At 43.5% G+C, this 20858-nt stretch overlaps 1 protein-coding gene across 13 annotated transcripts in view; it reads left to right on the top strand.

The window, feature by feature from the left end:
- The window catches only part of PHACTR3 (phosphatase and actin regulator 3), a 356261-nt gene that overhangs the window by 185768 nt on the left and 149635 nt on the right, over positions 1-20858 (top strand). For 10 of the 13 annotated variants that reach the window (XM_053249632.1, XM_053249640.1, XM_053249631.1 and 7 more), the window contains 2 exons: positions 9022-9183; positions 14200-14277. In XM_053249632.1, the coding sequence (XP_053105607.1) occupies positions 9027-9183; positions 14200-14277 (235 nt within the window). In that variant the 5' untranslated portion in view covers positions 9022-9026. Of the gene's footprint in view, positions 1-7555; positions 7693-9021; positions 9184-14199; positions 14278-20858 lie in introns of those variants that run through there. The other 3 variants (XM_053249641.1, XM_053249630.1, XM_053249636.1) reach the window with 2 other exon arrangements.

Raw genomic sequence — 20858 nt, 5'->3', positions numbered from 1 at the left:
TTTACCTTTCGATAACATTTAGACAGTAACAAAAGCTGCTCCAAGGAACTGCTGCAGTCTAAATTTTGACTGTAGTTTTGCTAGTCAGGGACCAAAATAAAGTTTGGTTTGAATTATATGGAGGGGTTTAACAAAGGAAGGGAAGATTTTTCTCATGGACTTTACCATGGATTTTCTTCAGCACTACCCTAGCTTTCTGAATTAGAAGGGATTTAGTTTGGAGGTGAATATGGTATAAGAACTGTCTGTTTCTGTTGAACAGAACTAAAGGAAACTTGCCAAGCAGGTGCAGTTCGTGGCAGTGCCTTTGGGAGGGTGTGAGAGGTGGAGTTTGATTGGCCATATTTTGGTTGAGCATCAGATCCTTTTTGATTCTGGCTGCGATGGTGCAATGTGATTGATCTAGCCTTCCTTTGCCGCAGCACAGTTTGGGGGAAATTCATGTAAATCTATAATTCAAGGCAAGACACTGATAATGCAGGAGATGAGGTATTGACCTCCTCCATACTTTGTCTCCCAGCATCAAACCAAGCTGTAACGATGCAGTGCTGCAAGAGACTGTCAAGTCGGACATGCTGGTGTGATGCTTAAGGATAGGTTGTAGAAACTCATCCCCAGTCCTGGATCAATGTGCTGTAGGGTCAGCAACCTTGCCAAGACATCATCAGAAACTAGCCAGATCATCTAAGCTCCAATGCAGTGCATGAGGAGCTCTTGGGATAAGAGGGATTGCTAAAGCAGTGGTGCCTATGCTCGTAGTTGTGGGTGGGATCCATGGCTGGAAAATGTGTGCTGATGCATGGAAGAGAGCACAAGCATGAAGGTGTCACTGATGAGACAGCCTACATATAAGAGCTGGGGCAGATTAACCCATGTGCTTAGTATACTGTAGAACAGCTCCCAGTCAGATTGGAACCACTACTGATAGCATGTCTTTATGGGGTATGTGTGTATCCTGCTTTCTTTGCTGTGTTTCCTCACAGTTTAGAAACACTTCCCTACTCACAATGCAATGAGCTGCACTATAAGATTGTCAGGGCTGATGGTCTGGAGGGAAGCTGGTATTCAAGCTGGGCTGGGCTTGGCAATTGAGAGCAATTTATTTATATATTTAGCTCGCAAGCATGTCTTATACTGCCCTATACGTGAGTCCCGGGGTGGCTAACAATCTAAGAGTATGTCCCTGAGGTGCTACACACAACACGTGTGAAGCGCCTGATGGGGTTCTGCGGAGAGAGCAGGCTTAGCCCTGCAGATGAGGAGCCGCTCATCGCTGGGTGGCCAGATCGGGGATTGGGGGCTGTGCAGCCCCCAGAAGCTCCAAGATGCCCCATGCAAGTGTGCAGGGCATCCTTGAGAGACCCCCGAGCCCGGCTGCTTGCAGCCTCCAGGTCGGGGGTCTACTCATGTGTGGCCATGTGCTGCGGCAACACATGAGCAAAAAAACAAGGTCAATGGAGTGATTGCTCTGTTAACCTCATTTAAGGGGAGGGGGATTTAATGAGGCTAGCTGCCCGGAGCTGCATGGCTCCCATTGCCGCACACGATCGCCCCAAAGCGGGCTGGGCTCCCTTAACCCGCTTTTTGGGCAATCATGGGAATAGCCTCCCTGAGTAACAGCCTGCTCAGATTGAGGAGCTCAACCAAAATCAGTGGCTCTATATGCTCAAGTGGAGCATATAAAAGTGACTGCTTATGTCGCCTGACTGCTTATGTTACCTGAGCCCTGCTGGGTGGGTAGCTGCAATATCACTGTCTATCTGCATGGGTGGTGTAAAAACATCATACAGGCCACTCGCTCCTTCCCCTGGCAAGGTACCTTGATTCTGCGGCCAAAGGCCCTTCTGTGCATGTGCAGAGACCATTTGGGTTTAGTATGGCAGGCTGCCTGCCCACAGCCTGCCTATGGGATGCTGGGTCAGGCATCTCTTGGGCTGAGTGCCACCCCAGTAGGAAGCTGCATGGGGCAGCAGAGAGAAGGTAAGGATTTGCTTGCCTCTTTCTTAAAGCGCCTACTCCCCACTCCCTACTTGTGCTTGAGCCTTGGTTCGAGCACACCCCTTCTTACCCTAGCCACATATTATTTAAGTTTTGGCAACATCTCGTTTTCCTCTTTGAGTAGGTAAGTTTAAGTATAGTGAGAAAAATCATCTATGAAAGTCAGGAAACTGAGATTCTTCCCTGGCGTCTTTACTGGGAAGAGCCCACAAATATCACTGTGAATTAAATCCAAAACCTAACTGGATTGCCTTTCTGTAGTTGATGAATATGTGCCGCTTGTTGCTTTTGCTTTAACACATTCAATGCATTTGATATCAGATTTGCATGGTTTAACCTGTAGATTTTTTGCCAATTGCTCATTAATTTTGAAATGCATTCCTTGCTTGGATGCCTAAATTGGCAATGCCAAAGACTCATGCAATTCTTTTTGTGCATACTTACTTGCAACATTAGTTTGCTCTCTTTTGCAAACTGTTTCATACAGTTCACCATATTTCAGTATGACTTTCATCAGAAGTTTTCCTCCTTTGAAAATAAAGCAGTGTTCCCTTCTGAAAACAATTCAGCCTCCATGCTTTGTAGCTGTTTTACACTCATTCAACTGTTTTGCAAACTTGGAATATAGTTTGCCTCTGGAATACATACTTCATTCACTCTGTGAATATATCCAAATATATTTTGTTTCTACTTTGACTTCAACTCTACAGATGATTTCTTTTGCAGCGCATAATTTTTCATCTTTCTCAGCATTATTTTCATTGCTTTCACTTTTGCATAGGCCAGTTTGTTTAAAAGTCCATTTTTCTGGAATTTAGTCTTATTCCTTTTCCTCTGTTGAGAATTATTCCCTTGCTCTTTACTGGATTCCTCAAATGCAAGGTGCTTCCACATATAAAACATTGCCTACCATCAGCAACTTTGTAGACTTGATTTTTAACTGATTCCTCCCTTTCTGTTTTTTATTTTCAAATTAAATTCTTGAAAATGGTCCTGCACAAAACTCAAAGTCACATTTTCTTTAATTTGCAGAAAATAGATAAACTTTCTATATGCTTTAGGCAAGGTATTAAGAAAAAGTTCAATTTTTGCTGGTTCGGGCATATTTATCTCTTGCAGCACCAACTCTCTCAATATCCCCCAAAATGAGCATATGTGCTGTTGCAAACAGCACTCCTCTGAATCCCCCTCTGAATCTTTTGTTACACAACTGCAGCATTAGAGAAATTGAACTATGTATGGTTCTTTGTTGAAATGCCTCCTTCAATCTTTCCCACGTCTATCTTGCTGTATTTTTGTCTTCTATATGATAATTACCTGATCACTTACAATCAGATATATGTCTCATAGCTTGCTTTGCAGCATTCCCATTCTCGCTGTTTCTCTTCATTGTCTGTTTGTCTTTGTTCCTGTAGAACATAAGATAGTCCAAGACTATTCAGCAACATCTTCACTCTGAAGGACCATTTTCTGTAGTTCATTTCATTGAGCAGCTCAATAGTGGGATGCCTCCCCACAGATGCAAAAATAGTCATCTTGCCCAGCTTTCTTGCCAACAAGTTCTTTGCTATCTCATAACGTATTGGGGCTATTCACACAACCATCCACACGGGTGGGGGGAGAGGTAGGATTCAACCTACCTCTCCCCAGACTATTGCTCTTTGCCCCACAGTGTCCAGGCTACGTGTCCCATGAGCAGCATGGATAACAAAAGCTGGGACTCATTATCCCAGCCACTGGGTATCGATAGTGCACCGTGTGCTGAGTACAGTGCACTGAGGGATTCTCCAAGAGGACGGACTCTCTAGGTGCCCATCTCTGTGTCAGCACAAGCTTCCAGCAGCTTGCACTGACACTCCATCCTGGCAGCTGGGTTAAGGGTGCATTTGTGCCCTTAAGATTGGCTAAGAGCCAGGCTTTGGCACTGGCTTTGGCACTGCGGAGCTGCCAGGATCCTCATGGATCCTGATGGATCCCACAGGCAGCCAAACCTGGGCTTTGTTGCTCATGAGAACATCCTCATTGCTTCACAACTGGACCCATAACCTACTGTTAATTACTTATACTCTATAAGTAATTGTACAGGAAACAACTTTAATTGAGAAACAAGAGTTTGATATATATTACTAACTACAACATAGGCTAAAACAACAACAGCAATAAACAGACTAACAGACTCTTATGCAGAGAGAGGGAGAACCTCTCTTACAATCACTTATAACAGCAAACGGAGAGCAAACAAACACTGTGACTCTACCCTCAAGCCAGTACATAGATACGTTCAAATTAAGGACACAAACCCCATACAATTAACGGAGACAATATCTATAGAAAAATCCCAACAATTTCTGCTCTGCAAGTGCATCCCTGCCCTTGCTTTGCATGTCATAACCACACTTGGGAATGAGAATCTCATCTTTGTTGTCAAACAACTGGTTCTGGCCTATAAGCCAAGGCTAAAGGAGACATCCCTAGGGGCCTGTTGTAGTGGAGGGGGAAAGACAAGTATCCCTCCAAGTACTGTAGTAGCTGGTACATCTGTATATTTCTGGCATGTTTGTGTTTAATTATTTGTGTGCTATGTTCTTTTTAGTAGAGGTCCCGAATGTGATTGGAGCATAGGATGCTGTCTTATACTGTCATACCCTTGGTCCATCAAACTCATTACTTATGCACTAACTGGCAGTGACTCTTCAAGATTTCAGGCAGGCGTCTCTCCCAACCCTACCTGGAGATGTCACGGCTTGAACTTGGGATCTTCTGCAACCAAAGCAGATGCTCTACCACTGGGTTACAGCCCTGTCCCCAAAGGGGAATATCTTACAGCAGAGTGCTCGCATGCCATCTCCCATCCAAATACAAACCAGGGCAGACTTTGCTTAGCAGATGGGACAGTGAATACTTGCTACTGCAAGACCTGAGCCACCTAATGACGCAGCGGGGAAGTAACCTGCTTAGAGAGCAGGAGGCTGTTGTTTCAAATCCCCGCTGGTGTGTTTCTCAGAATATGGGAAACTCCTGTATCAGGCAGCAGTGATATAGGAAAGTGCTGAAAGGCACCATCATCTCATATTGCATGGGAGTTGGCAAATGGTAAACCCCTCCTGTATTCTTCCAAGAAAACCACATGACTCTGTGGTCACCAAGAGTTGACACTGACTCGACAACACAACCTTTCCTTTCCTTTCCTACTTCAAGACCAACTCTCCTCTCAGCTCTCCTTATATGCTGGGCATATAGTAAAAAAAAGAAAAAGCGGGGGGGGGGACCTTATATGCTGGGTCCCCTCCAATGTTGCCTCTAACCGAGATTCCCAGATGTTGCTGACTACAACTCCCAGCATCCCCAGTGGTAATAGCCTTTGCTTGGGGATTATGGGAGTTGTAGTCAACAACATCTGGGAACCTCTGTTAGAGGGAACACTGGTCCCCTCTCATTTGTTTCTCTTCTGTTCAGTCCCCCCTTCCCACCATTTCCTCTTATGATGTGGAGAGTTATGAGAGGATCTGGCTCGTGTCATAAAATATTGCATGATAGCAACTTTTAATCTTCGGGAAATTTCACGTCTGTTTGAGGAAGGTGATAATCATATCTCACCAGGTTTCCATCCCAATATGTTTTTAGTTGATTTTCCTATGCACATTTCCTACTAATTCACAGTTACTCACTATGTTGCCTTGCAGTTGAGGGCAGACTACATACATGACCTTCCTCACAGACGACTAATGTTGACATCCTAAGACCAATTGTATGGTGATTTTACAACCTTTCTTGGGGTCAATAGCCATGATTTTTTTAGCAAATCGCCCACAACTTATTTTAGTTATTGCCTCTGCATATTTCTCTTGGGCTATTTTCCACCTTGCAGATAGAATTATCCTTATTCTTCTGCATTGTTTCGATTCCTTTTTTATTAACGTAAGTTGGTCAGTTTCTTGAGCGTAGGCCAGGGGTTCCCAACCTTGGCTGTTCAGATTACAACTCCCATAATCTCCAGCCACAATGGCCATGATCATTGTGACTTGGGCTGATGTAGTCCAGCAACATCTGAACACCCAAGGTTGGGAACCCTTGCTTAGAGGCTCAGTTCCCCTCCTGGTCATGGCCACACTGCCTCCTTCCCCTTACAGCAAGTCATGAAGAGTGATTATGTCTTCTCTGCTTTTCAGCAAAAAGTTCTCAAAGCAGTTTATACAGAAAAAATGATGAATTGCACTCCCCCCGCCCACCCTCCGAGGCCCGACTCAAGTGACCTTTCCTTTTGGGGAAGGAGAGGTTACTCCAGGGACCAGCAGCTTTTGACCTGAAATTCACTTAAGAGTGTTTAATGTTAGCAGAATATTGCTGTTAGTCTTCTGTCTTTTTCTGTCTCTTCTTCTGTCTTTTCTTAAAAGCCCAACTTTCATAGTTAGTCATTTTGCAATAGATCTTATTCAGATTTTTGCACCATCTCATATTTATAGAATGAAAATAATTTCAAATCACTTTAAATCATAATGAGAAAATGTATTTAAATTGTCTCTTAACAGTTCATCTTTGTCTCACTACATTCCCCCCCGCAAATGAAACAATACAAATGTCTTCTTTACCCCCAAAAGCAATTTTGAGGTTACCATCCTTTGAAAAATAATTCCAAGTGTCTCAGAAGTTTGACCATCACACTAAGATCTAAGAACGTTATTTAGTTTGCTTGAGTTTTTCCTTACACAATGAAATTGTTTTGAATGCAGCATTCACAAAGATGATTATTATCAATGTATTATTCTAGATACAAATGGCTTCAAAATGTGTTTCGTATCACTCATTTAAATGTTATGGTTTGTTGAAATAAATATGCAAATTGCTGTATAATGTTCAGCCTCTTGACATAGTGGTGGATGGTTGCAGTGTTCTAGAGAATTAATATGCTGGTGCCCACATATATATCCCAACAACCCTGCCCACCCGTATTATCTATAGCACTCTGCTACTCTCTCTCAAGATACTGGCTGTAGCTGCCTGTCACCAAGTGGTCTTTATGACTTTCCCAACAATGCCTTCTTTCTATTAATGAAATTGATGGTCGCATGAAGACATATTATTAAGAAGCATAAAGGAGAAGTGTCAAAAAACAAATGTGGCAAAGGGAGGGGTTGATTTTTTTCTTGGAGCTCTTGTCCTTCCCAGAGAGGTTTCCCTCTTGCCCAGCTGTGGTATCTCTGCCTGTTCTTGTTTCAGATCTTGTTTCAGATCTGTCCTGAGGGAGGACAAATCTATTATTGGCAACTAGTCGTGGTGGCTTTAGGCTATCTTCAGGTTCAGAGGCAGGGTGCCTGAATCTAAGACTAGTTTCACCCCCCCCCAAAAAAATTATTTGATATTAGAAATTGGGAGGTCTTAAATTCAGAAACCTCTTCCTTTCTGGTGAATACAGATGTAACCTGTATTTAATACAGGTATACTATACCTGTATATATAATATATAGGTATAAACCTGTATTTAAGCTGTATTTTTAATGAGGGTTGTCTTAAATTTGGAGTCATTTCCTATTCAGGTAAATATGGTAGTTGCAGCAGAGGAATGGCTGGAAAGGGGATCTCCAGGCTACAGCAAGCAAGGCAGGAAGGTAACATTAGAGTTGCCACTGGATTCCATCTGAAGCCCACATCCCCTGCTCCAAGATGATACACCTCTTGTGTGATTTGGATCTGCAGGTTTGTTTTTCTTTTTAAAGTGTAAATAGCAGCCATGTGGGGCCCCAACGCAGCTCGGGAGCTCAGTTGGGGAAAGGCTTTGCCCCTCCCATGATCACAATCACAAAAGCTTACCCCCACAGTTGGGGGTAAACCTTTGCCTGTGAATCGATTTGGGTACAAAATGATTTGTACCCAAATCTAGCTGATTCGGGCGATTTGTAGATGGAACAAATCAGGGAAGAAAAGGGGTTATGGAGGCAGAAGAGTAGGTTGGGTGGTACTCCCCCAATAAGTGCCTGCTACCACCCAGATTTCAAAGCAATTGGTGAAAGGGGTGATTTTAATTTTTTTTTAAGTTGGCATGTCTTTAATAAGCTTTTCCCCCATAGGGAATAATTGGGATTTCATCAGCCCCATAACTCTACTTGGGGGGCACCAGGGTGGCCCAGAGCAGGTTGTGGTGTAGTGCATATAGGGTGCCAACCACCCCAAAACCACAAGCCCATGGGGTACTGGGTTTTATTGTTTGCAATGTTTGAGGTGTTCTGAGTGTGTATTTTTTGGTGGGAAATGAGAGTGGATTCTAAGTACATTCATCATTTTGCACTAAAGAAGATTATGAATGAACAAAGATGTTCATTCATCATCTTTGGTGTAAAATGATGAATGAAATTAGAATCCACTATCACTGCCCATCTTTGATCATTCATAATCTTCTTTGGTGCAAAATTGATTTTAAAAAATCAATTTGTGTACATCCCTAATTGCCAGCCCCCATGGGAGATCACCCTCAGATGTGCTGGAGGTCTTCAAGTATGCAGAAATAGGACTTGATATGCTAGGCTTCTCTCTGCATGAGCATGTACAGAGTACAGATGCTGCGATCTACTTGGAGGTTTGGTCGAGCAGAATTACTCCACTGTATTCTCCAACAAAACTTGTCCATCGATTATGGGAGTCAGATGACACTAACAGCAAACCTCGACTAACAATTTGTGTTAATATGTCCATGAAAACTAGCAAGGGGTCTCACAACTTGGACCCCGCCTCCCACTCACACCAAGAAATTTTGCTACTGAAATTCCTTACTGATTTCTTGGTTACTTCCTTTGCAAATTCTCACATGCTTTTGCTGAAGCAGAAACTGCAAAATTTTGCTTCAGATGGAATACAGTGGCAACTCTAATTTCACCTTCTTGCCTTGTTTGGAATTCAGATCAAACATTCTTTCATGGGGGTGTGTTTGTGTGGATGCTAGTCCTTCTTAACATTAGGCCTTGCTTTATTTCAGCCTCTTTAATATATTTTACCTCTCTTACCATCAACATTGTTTTTCCCCCTTCTCAGAAGAGATGGATCAATCCCCTGCAGTGCGTTCTGATTATCTGGTCTCAGGGATTCGAACTCCTCCTGTCCGAAGGAACAGCAAGCTAGCCACACTCGGCAGGATCTTCAAACCATGGAAATGGAGAAAAAAGAAAAACGAGAAGCTAAAGCAGACGTCAACAGGTAAGTAGAAAGTGGCTGTTGTGATCAAAAGCTGCTTTGTGGTAAAATGAAGCAGGATTTGGTTGTATAATGGACCTGCCCTTTACAGTTCTGATCACAAGTGCCCAGCAAAGCACAAGATGACTTAAGAGCTACCGCTCACAAAATTCAGGTTCCTTTCATTCTTTAAGAAAGAAAATTTCATACCTTTTGAAATATACCTGAAAGTGAATAGGTAGTGCCTGATGAAATCTCTGAGGTCAGAAGTGTGGCTGAACTGAACAACATTTCCAGGGGTTAGCAGGAAGACAGACCTCAGTGCCCGATGCAGGTCCTTTTTCTCCCCACCATGACAATGTAAAACATTGTGTAAATTAAGGAATGGTTGCAGAATTTTGATTGTTTGTGTACAGATATTTTTGTGTGTGGCACAAAATAACCAAGGCACAAGTTCTAAGTGACTAAGAGTATACTTATCTACTAAGTTTTGGCAGGGAATCTCACTGTATGGTGGCATTTCCCTGTCATTCACCTTTCATTAAGGGCTGAGTCACACAATATGCTTTTTTCTTTCTCTTTTTCTGTGTGACTTCAATACTGGGCACCCCCTGGGTTGCCTGGGCACCCACTGGGTTGTCTGGGCACTCAGCTATGAGTTTGCTGTTCACCTCGATATCAGAATGCCTTAGCTGTGCATGAAATAAGGACACAACAGATCCTAGGGATTTTGATGCCTATCAGCCAAGCCCATTCACATGACCACTTGCTCCACCACAGTGATTCAAAGTGGGTTGACAGTGCAACTGGAAATAAAGCTGGTTGTGGGAATATTTCATGTCAAGAAAAAATAGTATTAGGGTATGTCCTCATCCTGAAGGGGTGCAACCTGCAAAAGTGTTAGATGCTTAATACAGGGGTTCTAAAACTTGGGTCCCCAGATGTTGTTAGACTGTAACTCCCATCTCCCCCAGCCACAATGGCCAAAGGCTGGGGAAGATGGGAGTTGTAGTTCAACCACACCTGGGGACCTGAGTTTGAGAACCCTGCCTTAATGGAGTTCTCCCCTCTTCTTCAATGCGTGGCTTCAGTCATTGCACAGAACCTTAGTCCCAATTCCCATCTCCATCTGAGCGTCTACTTCCTTTTTAGGTTAGGGAAAGCTGAGATTGGTTGCAGTGTCTGAACCCACCCATCTCAGCATATTCTAGCCTACTTGCTAATCTACTTTGACCCTTGGGTTGAAGTGAGTTCTGGAGCTTGGTTTTGAAATAAGCCAAGATTGGTGAGTTCGGATGTCACGACCAATCTCGGCTTTTCTTAACTGAGAAAGGAAATAGACGCTTGTGTGGAGATGGGAGGGGGAGCATGCAGTCCAAAGGCTGGGGGATGTCATGAGAAGCTCAGCTTTTACAGAGGTTCCACACAACATCTGAAGCTGCTTAATTGTGAAAGCAGACAAATGCTAGGCAAACCTGGGATGAGATACTGCATGGCTCACAGCCTGTGCAATGAAGGTTGGCACCTCTTTTTATTAGCCCTGTTCCAGTGCCTGCTTGCAGAAACTTTTTGGTGTTGTTGGACTGTTACTTTTTAATTGAATTCTTGTTTAACATTCCTCATGTAAACCACTTTGAAAGCCATATCAGCTAAAGAGTGGGATATAAGTTGATTAAAATAAATAAATTACCTTAGCAAGTAAAGCTTTTCATATGGTGGAAAGGGGATGATGCCCGCTGCCCTCCCTATTGGCCCTGCTTATTTCTCTATGTCAGGAAATAATGTGACTTCACCTGTTAAATTTCTTCAGGCTGTTGAAACTGTAAGAACAGCCCAGTGCACTTTGAAAATAAAAACCCACGAAAACTGAGCTCTCAGTTCATTGCTGGCTTGGTGGCAACCCAAAGCCGGGCTTTCTCTAGAGTTGCCACAAGGCTTTGGAACACACTCCCAAGTGAAATCAGAATCTCCCCATCTCTAGTTGTTTTTAAACGACTTTGGAAAACACTCTTGTTTCATCTGGCTTTTAGTCTGTGATGTTTTCAAGTTTCAGAGTTTTGTTTTATGGTAATTTTAATCTGTTTTCAATGATCCTTGCGTTTTAGTTGCTGTTTGTTTAAATTGTAAACTGCCCTGCGGTTTTGTATAGGGTGGTCTATAAATGCATGAAATGAAATAAAATTGGGGATTTACCCAATCAAATTGGGTAAGCAAAATTCACGGGGGAGGGGATGAACTGGGGGCATATGTTTCATAGGCTGTCTTATAATGAGCCAGACCGTTGGGCCATCTAGCTCAGTATTGTCTACTCTGCCTGGCAGCTCTGTTTTTAGGTGGGTGTTTTGCAGCCCAGACTGGAGATGCCAGGGACGGAAGCTAGGACTTTCTGCATGCAAAGCTCTTCCATGGAGCCAAGGTCCTTCCCCAACTTCAGAGGTGGCAAAGTTTTCTGACCGTTTTGGGGTTGGGGGAGCTTACTGACATCTAGTGGCGGCAGTTCCCCAGGCAGCCACTGGCGGCTTGGTGCTTTTCATTGCCTCCCCCATCCCTCCCCTTCTGCTGTCTCTTTGGCAGCACTGGTGGAGCTTCTCACAGCACCTGCTGGCTAGCAGCCACCATTCCTGCCACACTCCCCATAATTACCCTGTTCAATGACATAATGTCGCTCCAGGGGAATTTCGGGGTGGGTGGGTGGGGCGGACTTGGCAGTTGCCCTTTGGCAGTCACTAGGAGGAATTTCTTCTCTTGTGGGTTGCTGCCAGAGGTATAATTACAACAAGCTCAGACAACCAAACTCCTCTTTTTGTGTGTGTGCCATTGGCATGTGTACCTTGTGCCAGGGCCCAATTAATTGCTTGGAACAATGGTCAGTCACAGTGTAAATGGCGAGTCGGACAGGAATGTAAACGTTCCTGAGGAATAGCTAACGTGTGGCCTAAAATAAGGCTGAGGGGACATGATGGCCCCCTGCCCACCCAGGCTGGTTATCCCTTTTAACATATCTGAAAGTCGGTCTTTCTAAACATTGTTATGATTTGCTTAGGCTAGGGGTTCTCAGACGTGGGTCTCCAGATGCTGGACTACAAGTCTCATCATCCCTGGCTGTGGACTGGGGATGATGTGAGTTGTAGTCCAACAGCATCTGGGGGCACACGTTTGGGAGCCCTTGTGGTTCTGGGCCAAAGAATGAAAGTGAGCTTAGAAATCTTTGCCAGCCGCTTTGGAGCAATCAAGCTTCGATGATATGACTCCACAGTAAGCTATGAGCGGAAATGAGATTTCCCACCTCCAGTTTCCTCTGTATTGACTTCTTCTCAGCAAGATTTGTTTTCCAGCCAGTTTTCTACCATTTCATCTTCTTTTCTTTAGGAACTGGAGAGGTCACACTGACATTATGGGGAAAGACCAGAGGAAACCACAATGGTCTATGCTTTTACATAGGACAGAAAGATTGTAGGATTTTCTTTTCAAATTTTCTCTGAAGAAAAAAAAGCAAGTGCTCTCCTTAGGCGATGCCTAATAGCTCTAGGCCCAGCACAGCAAAGCTCTTTTTAACTGAGGACCACAAGAACTTCCTTCTCATTCAACACTCTGTCTCCCATGGCCAAATCTGATGCCTCAAGAAACCTGCAATGAGAGCATAATAATGGCATTAGCCCTCTCCTGTTTGTACTCGGGATCTGGTATTCACCGGTAGACTGCCCTTGAACATGATGGAAGTTCCATGGTTAGCTTTTGTTACTAATGACCAGTTATACTATACTATACTATACTATACTATACTATACTATACTATACTATACTATACTATACTATACTATACTATACTATACAACTGATATTTACATACCACTTTTCAACTAAAGTTTCCAAAGTGGTTTACACATATAAAATAAATAAATAGAATGGCTCCCTGTCCCCAAAGGGTTCATGATCTAAAAAAGAAACATGAGACAGACACCAGCAACAGCCACTGGAGGGATGCTGTGCCAGGGATGGATAGGGCCAGTTGCTCTCCTCCTGCAAAATAAAGAGAATCACTACTTTTTAAAAATGCCTCTTTGCTCAGTTAGCAGGGGATCTGATTATAGACCTGAATTCATAAATTTATCTAATCCCTTCAAGAACAAAACAAAACGCCATCCATGTTAGTGGTCAAAGCCACTAAACCAACATTCTGTTGCAATATATTTAATTCCAGGTACCTTCACCTCAACCCCTCCATATCCAGTCCTTAGTATGTGACCCTGAATTGCCCTGTAAATCACTGGGAAGAAGTAGGGATTGCTTCTTGTGGTTGCCAGACAATGAGAAGGTGCTTAATCCTTCCCACTCCTGGCAGCACAAACCTCAAGGATAGGGACATGCTGTCTGGAAGCCAATTTTTGCCACCCACAAAATGAAACGACCCCTCAAGTTTGTTACACTTCTAATAGAAGCTGGCCAGCCCAGGACCCAGTGTCCAATGCATCTCCTAAGTCTCAATTTTCCGAATACTTCAGCCATGATAGCCATCCTGTAGCTAAGAAGTAGGTTTCATCTGGGCTACACAGAAAGCATCTCCACCCAGTCTTTTACTCAGGTGTTGTGCGAGGCTAGGAAACTTGCAAAATCGGCGAGCCTGTTTTGATTCAGATCTTGCTCAGGGGGAGAGATTGGGCTTTCATTTAGTGGTAGAAGGGCAAAGATGACAGGAAGGCATGCTCTTATAGTGGACAGAGTGTTGAACCAGAACTAGGGATACCTGCGGTCAAATTCTTCAAAATTAATCCTCAACTATATGGTCACATGTACCCTGCCTGAGCTCTTTGGGGAATAGGTGGGATGCAAAAAGGATGAATTAGTAACGCTGTTTGACCAATGGCACAAAAAGCATTGCATCTCCCCACTCACCTTTTAGACCTCATCTGCAGTGCCGTTTTTCAAGCTGGACATCCTTCACCCATTTCAGTTGGTCAGTCAGGCTTCTTGTGGTGTTCATTTCCACGTGGTGTCAGCTCTGATGTTCCATGTTGTTCATGCTCACCCCCCTTTTTGCAGTGTTAGAGAAGAAGACCTCCACAAGGCAAGGCCGGGATGAGCTAATTAAGAAAGGCCTTCTGGAAATTATGGAACAAGGCAAGTGAAAATTATCTTTGTGTTTTATTTCCCTAGTCCTTCCATAAGAACCTGGAAGGGACTTCACTGTTAACAACCAAACAGCAATGATCCATTTCAGCTAGGTAGCTCAGCACCCAGGGGAAAGAAGAAGCCCTCTTTCTGTTTCACTAGTTATTTCTTCTCTAGGCTCATGCACACATTATGTTCAACACTCATACAATGAGTGTACAGATCTACACAGATATAGATCTGTACACAGGTAGTCATGTTATTACAGGTACAACCTGTACACACAGGTTATGACAGGTACACACAGGTTCAACTTATGTTGAACGCAAGTACAGAAGTACACTTACTATCTGCATCATGCATTTGAAGGGCCTGTTTCCAGGCTCACTCTTAAAATAGACACAGGTACAGTCATTCACACAAACACATGTACGAGTGTACAGACCTATGTATGCTCATACAGCATAATGTCTGAATTGGGCTTCTGTCTACAGTGAATGGATTAAAGCAGGTTCTCTATCTTGAGTCCCCAGATGTTGTTAGAGTGCAGCTCCAATCATCCCCAACCATAATGGCTACAGGTCATTGTGGCTGGGGATGATGGGAGTTGTAGTCCATCAACATCTGGGAACTCAAGACTGAGAACCCCTTGCTAAAAAGAAGGCTCGAGCAAAATCCACAACAGGAATACAATGTCAGAAGGGTTTCTGTTTGATTAATGTTTGGAGCCCCATATTTCTCTGACCTATATGTAACACTCTCTCCTTTCTCCACACCCAGCACATAAAAATACAGGCACCATTCTTCTGCCCAGCCATAATAAGCACACTAAATTGTCTCGCCCTTGCATGTTCTTGGATTTTAATTTTAATCACAGTGAAGACAAGGCATCCAGTTCTGTGTTCCTTGTAATAGGGATTTCCAGATGATGTACATAATCCTCAGCTGCAATGACCTTTGGCCATCAGAGTTAAATGACCTTTGGCCATTGCAGCTAGGGAATATGGGAGTTGTGGTCAACAACATCTGGAAATCCCTGGACCAGCCCTCCTGTTCTTGTACACCTGTTCTTGTATACTGGACCAGCCCTCCCGTTCTGAGATGCCTGGCTTTTAAAATGAGCCAGGAACAGTGAGCATGTAGCCCACAATATGTTTGACATAGAGGAAGCTAGGCTAAGGAATTCCAATGCATCCACTGTGCTCTATCACATACCTAGCTTCATGGTTGATCCAACTCTGGTTCCAGAGTTAAACCAGGTAGGGGCTGTGGCCGTTCATCATTTCACACTCTTGGAGATTTTTCAGCCAATGGTTCTTCCCCACTGCCCCACTGTCATTATCACCATTGGCTCCATCTGGTGTACAAGACCCAGAACATTCACATAGGAAGCCTGTGTATGTATCAGCTTGCAGTATTATGTGCTCTCAGTGTGTCGATGTGACTGCATTCATGTGCTGTTGTGGTCATAAAAGGAAGGGAAGAGGCAGTTACAAAAGTGGAGGGATGAATGAGTGTCCAAATAAAGACATATAGAAAAATTATGATTTTATTTCTGCTTAAATAAAAGCAGCAGCAACATGAAAAGGCAATTGAAAAGAACCCTTTCATCTTAGACTTCCTGGAAATTTTATAGATAGATAGATATAGATATAGATATAGATATAGATATAGATATAGATATAGATATAGATATAGATATAGATAAACAGTAGATAACTTTTAGAAGCCCAATTTCAGAGAGGAATGTGGGGAATTGAATATCCTCTTTTAGGGCACCGGGTTGATCCATTGAGTTGCTTATATATGAGTCCATAGAGTCCCCAGCTGACCAAAGAAGCACCTTTTTAAAGTGGTGACACTCTTTATTTAGCAGGGAGAGAGCAACTGGCCAAACCCATCCCCAGCACAGCATCCCTCCAGTGGCTGTTGCTGGTGTCTATCTTATGCTTCTTTTTAAGCTTGTGAGTCCTTTGGGGGAACTTTTGTTGAAAAGCGGGATAGAAATATTCATCATATTCATATTCATATGTGTGCAGTTCAGGATCAAGAGCCTGGTGCAGGGTCTGGCTTTGGGGTTGTGTTGGCTCTTAGTTTGTTCTTTGTGCGACGTAATTCTAAGCCTCCTAATAATGAAGCCTGAGCAGGGAAGCAGGTCTGCCAAAGGCTCAGAAGCGAAGGGATGCTTTGGGGGCAAGCTTCTAAAGGTCGGAGCAGTGGCGTAGCAGGGTTAGAAAGGACCGAAAGTAAAGTTAGGCCTCTGTCCCCCTTCTCCTCCTTCTTTGGAGAGGGAAGAGGGGAAGAGCCACGAGTAAGTGGTCACTCAGCTGGCGGACAGGGGCCTGGCGACATCCCCCCCTCCTTTCAACTATTTATCTATCTATCTATTTATTTATTTATTCATTTTTTATACTGCCATTCCGAAATGGCTCAGGGCGGTTTACAATTAAAAACAAAACCATTAAAATCAATTAACAATTAAAACAAAAATTATAAAACAGTGTAAAACAATTAACAATTAAAATATCATAAAACTGTAATTAAACAATCACAACAATGTAAAAACCCTAAAAAACAGGTTACAACATTAAAACCAATTACAACTATTTAAAACCCCTGGGAGACCAGGCCAAACAGATAGGTTTTGCTATGCCCCAAGATCAGAGGCGGAAGCCTGGACTTTTCTGTGCTGGCTTTCCTGTCACTGGCTGTTGTACCACGGAGCCAGCAGCAGCTGTGAGGGAGAGAGTGGTTACCTCTGGTTTGAAGCTGCAGTAGCCTATGACGAAAAAATCCAGGAAGCCACCCCAAGGTTTTTCCCACTGGGCACACATGCAAAACAGGGAAAGGGTGGCGTCTGTGTATGGGAGGCAGGGATGGGGCAGGGCCATCATCATAAACACCGGCTCCTGCAGAGGGGCAGCACCAGTGACCAGGACAGGGAGGCATATTGCCATTGGCTCTATGGGTAGACGTCATCAAACTGTCACTGCTCCAGCTGGCTCCATTGTCGAATGGCTCTTGCTGTTAAGAGATCTCTCCGGTGTCCAAATGACATCTACTCTCCTGCACTATAAGCCCATTAGATAAGAACAGCCCTGCTGGATAAGGCCAAAGGCCCATCTAGTCCAGCATCCTGTTTCACACAGTGGCCAACCAGATGCTGCTGGAAGCCACAGGCAGGAGTTGAGGGCATGTCCTCTCTCCTGCTGTTACTCCCCCATATCTGGTACTCAGAGGCATCCTGCCTTTGAGGCTGGAGGTGGCCTGTAGCCCTCCAACTAGTAGCCCTTGATAGACCTCTCCTCCATGAAGTTATCCAAACTCCTCTTAAAGCCATCCAGGTTGATGGCTGTCACCACATCTCGTGGCAGAGAATTCCACAAGTTGATTATGCGTTGTGTGAAAAAGTACTTCCGTTTGTTGGTCCTAGTTTTCCTGGCAATCAATTTCATGGGATGACCCCTGGTTCTAGTGTTATGTGAGAGGGAGAAGAATTTCTCTCTATCCACGTTCTTCACACCATGCATGATTTTATAGGCCTCTATCATGTCTCCCCACAGTCGTCTTTTTTCTAAACTAAAAAGCCCCAGGTGTTGTCGTCTTGCCTCATAAGAAAGGTGCTCTAGGCCCCTGAGCATCTTGGTTGCCCTCTTCTGCACCTTTTCCTGTTCTACAATGACCTTTTGTAGATGTGGTGACCAGAACTGTACGCAGTACTCCAGGTGTGGCCGCACCATAGTTTTGTATAAGGGCATTATAATATTAGCCGTTTTATTTTCAATCCCCTTCCTAATGATCCTGCTCTCTTCTCTTCTATGTAACAGCCCTTTTGTTACCATAAAGGCTAAGTTGAAGACAGATCATCCTGGAGAGAATCTATCTATGTGGTCGCTAAGAGTCGACACCGACTTGACTGCACTTAATCAATCAATCACTCATTACCTTACCCCGCCATCATCTTTTATCTAGGCTAGACAAGCCCAGTTCCTTTAGCTTTTCTTCACAGGGCTTGTTACTTGCCCTCTTTTGAATCTGTTCCAAACTTTATACACCCTTCTTGGTGCATCACCCAGAACTGTACTCTAGATGAGCCCTGATTAGCACTGAATAAAGTGGGACTATTATTTCTCAGTACTTGAAACCTATTTTTATATCCATGCATCTAAAAATTGCATTAGCCTTCTTTGCAGCTGCATCACACAGCTGCCTGAACATGAGATCAATTGTGGTCTGATGAGCTTGTGCAATCCTGAGATCCTTCACATGTACTATGGCTGGCAGGTATTCCCTCATTCTGTTTCTGTGCATTTGAGTCTTTTTGTCTGTGAGCAGAACTCTGCATTAGTCTCTTGAATTTCATTTGTTAAACATTTCAGCCCATTTTTCCATTTTAGCCTAATACAAATACTACTACTACTACTACTACTACTACTACTACTACTACTACTACTAATACTATTAAAACTAATACTAGTACTAATAAAATTCCATGCTATCAAGGCCATTTTGAATTTTATCCCTGTCTTCTGAGTTATTAGTCCCTCCAAGTTTTGTGTCATCTGCGAAACTGATGAGGATTCTCTCCACCCTTTTATATGCAACATTGATAAAAAATGTTGAAGAGTCAGGACAGAGCCCAGGAGAAATCCACTCAAAATTTCTCTCCAGTTTAATGAGGATCCACTGATTAGCGCACTCTGTTTCCTGAGCTTCAACCAATAATGAACCTGTCTCCTTATTCCATGACTGCTAAGTTTACTCAAGAGCCTTTGATGAGAAACTTTGTCAAAAGCTTTTTGGAAGCAAGTATACTATGTCAACTGGATCACCTCTATCCACATGATTGTTGAAACTCTCAGATAACTCCAAGAGGTTAGTGAGGCATGACTTATCTTTGCAGAAGCCATGCTGGTTCTCCTTCAGACAAGACCTGTTCTGTATGTTTAACAATTTTATCAAGTATGCTTTCCATCAATTTACTCAGCACAGATGTTAAGATAACTGACCTGTAATTTCCCTGATCCGCCCCCCCCCCCGGATCCCTCTTTGAAAACTGGTGTTAAATTGACTACTTTCCAGTCCTTTGGTACCGAACCTGATTGTAGGGACTAGTTACACATTTTTGCTAGAAAATAAGCAATTTCACATTTGGGTTATTTAAGAACTCTTGGGTGGATGTCATCTGGCCTTGGTGATTTGTTAATTTTTCAAGACAGCTTAGGACATCCTCTCTTGTCACCTCGATTTGATTCAATTCTTCAGCCTCTGTTCCTGAGAAGCTCAGTTCATGGGTATATGCTCTCTATCCTTTGCCATGAAGACAGAGGCACAAAATCCCATTCATTCCTTTGTCATCTAACAGTATAACAACCTCCCTGGCAGGTTTCCTGCTTCTGATGTATTTAAAGAAGTCATTATTATTCCCCTTGATACTTTTAGCTATGTGTTCCTTCAGCTCTCTTTATGAGGTTGTTCTCATACTCAGCCTGGGTTAAGCTGCATCTCTGGAACTGGGCCTGATCCCAATGGAGCTACACTGCTTAGCCCCACTTTGTAGCAAGCACTCCCTTAACCAGGGCTACAGGATTGTGTGTTTGCTGGGGCTATATTTAACCCCAGTGGACACAGAGATGGGTGCCTAGAGAGCTCCTCTCCTGCAGAGATCCCCCAATCCATTGCACATGTTGCGTGGTTCATTATCCCGGACTTTGGAGCTCTGCGCTGCAGGTACACAGCGTGGATCATCTAGAAGCATGGTCCACACTCCCAGCAACATGGAATCACTCTTTGGGGTGGGGAGGTGAGTAACAAACCTTCCACCCTGCCCGCCCACCCAGTTGTGTGAATGACCTCATTTTCTCCTTGCAATGCTTTTTCCAGAGTTTGTGTTCCTTTCCTCCTCTTCCACCTCAACCTTCAAAAATGTCATTGGGAAAGAGAAAAAGCAAGAATTGGGATTTGGTTTCTTGCTAGTCTGTGTTATGGTTACATGTGGCCAACAAAAACATTGTGCAAACAGATTTACAACACAGCACAGTTGTTTAAGTAGGAGGCTGTGAGTAATGGGTAGCCAAGAGCAAAGATGATTATGATCCATGTTATTCCTTCCCGACACAATGGATGTCTTAGGTCTCAAGAGGTTACTTTAGTAGCATATGCCATTTATTAACCTCTCTTTAAAATTCACCCATAATGTCTTTTTTAATAACTGCTCATAAGCCGGTTCTGATTAAGGCGAGGTATGCAGCAGTTACATCCTCATCCTTTCCAATTAAATCCGCTTTTAATGCAATAATTTGCAGTTGTCAGATCTGCAATATTACGCTTAGCAGAGTGCATTAAATCTTGGAAGTCCCTTGGGGTTCTGTCACACTAGAGTGAGCACATAGTTATCCAAAGCAGAGTGCTAGGTCCCTCTCCACTTCCGCTTATGATTGGACACTTCATGGGGCATGGTGGGGACACAGAAAGCACTGGCAAATGAGGTTTCAGTGTCATTGCTTGGCTGTGTTGTAGTAGTGCAACAAAAGTATATTACTCATGTATTATTTTAACTTCTTAATCACACTCTGTCCTGAAGGTTCAAG

Source organism: Hemicordylus capensis, chromosome 4 (genome assembly GCF_027244095.1).
Source record: "Hemicordylus capensis ecotype Gifberg chromosome 4, rHemCap1.1.pri, whole genome shotgun sequence".
NCBI classification, from domain to species: domain Eukaryota; kingdom Metazoa; phylum Chordata; class Lepidosauria; order Squamata; family Cordylidae; genus Hemicordylus; species Hemicordylus capensis.
This window is presented reverse-complemented; position numbering and strand designations above follow the sequence as displayed.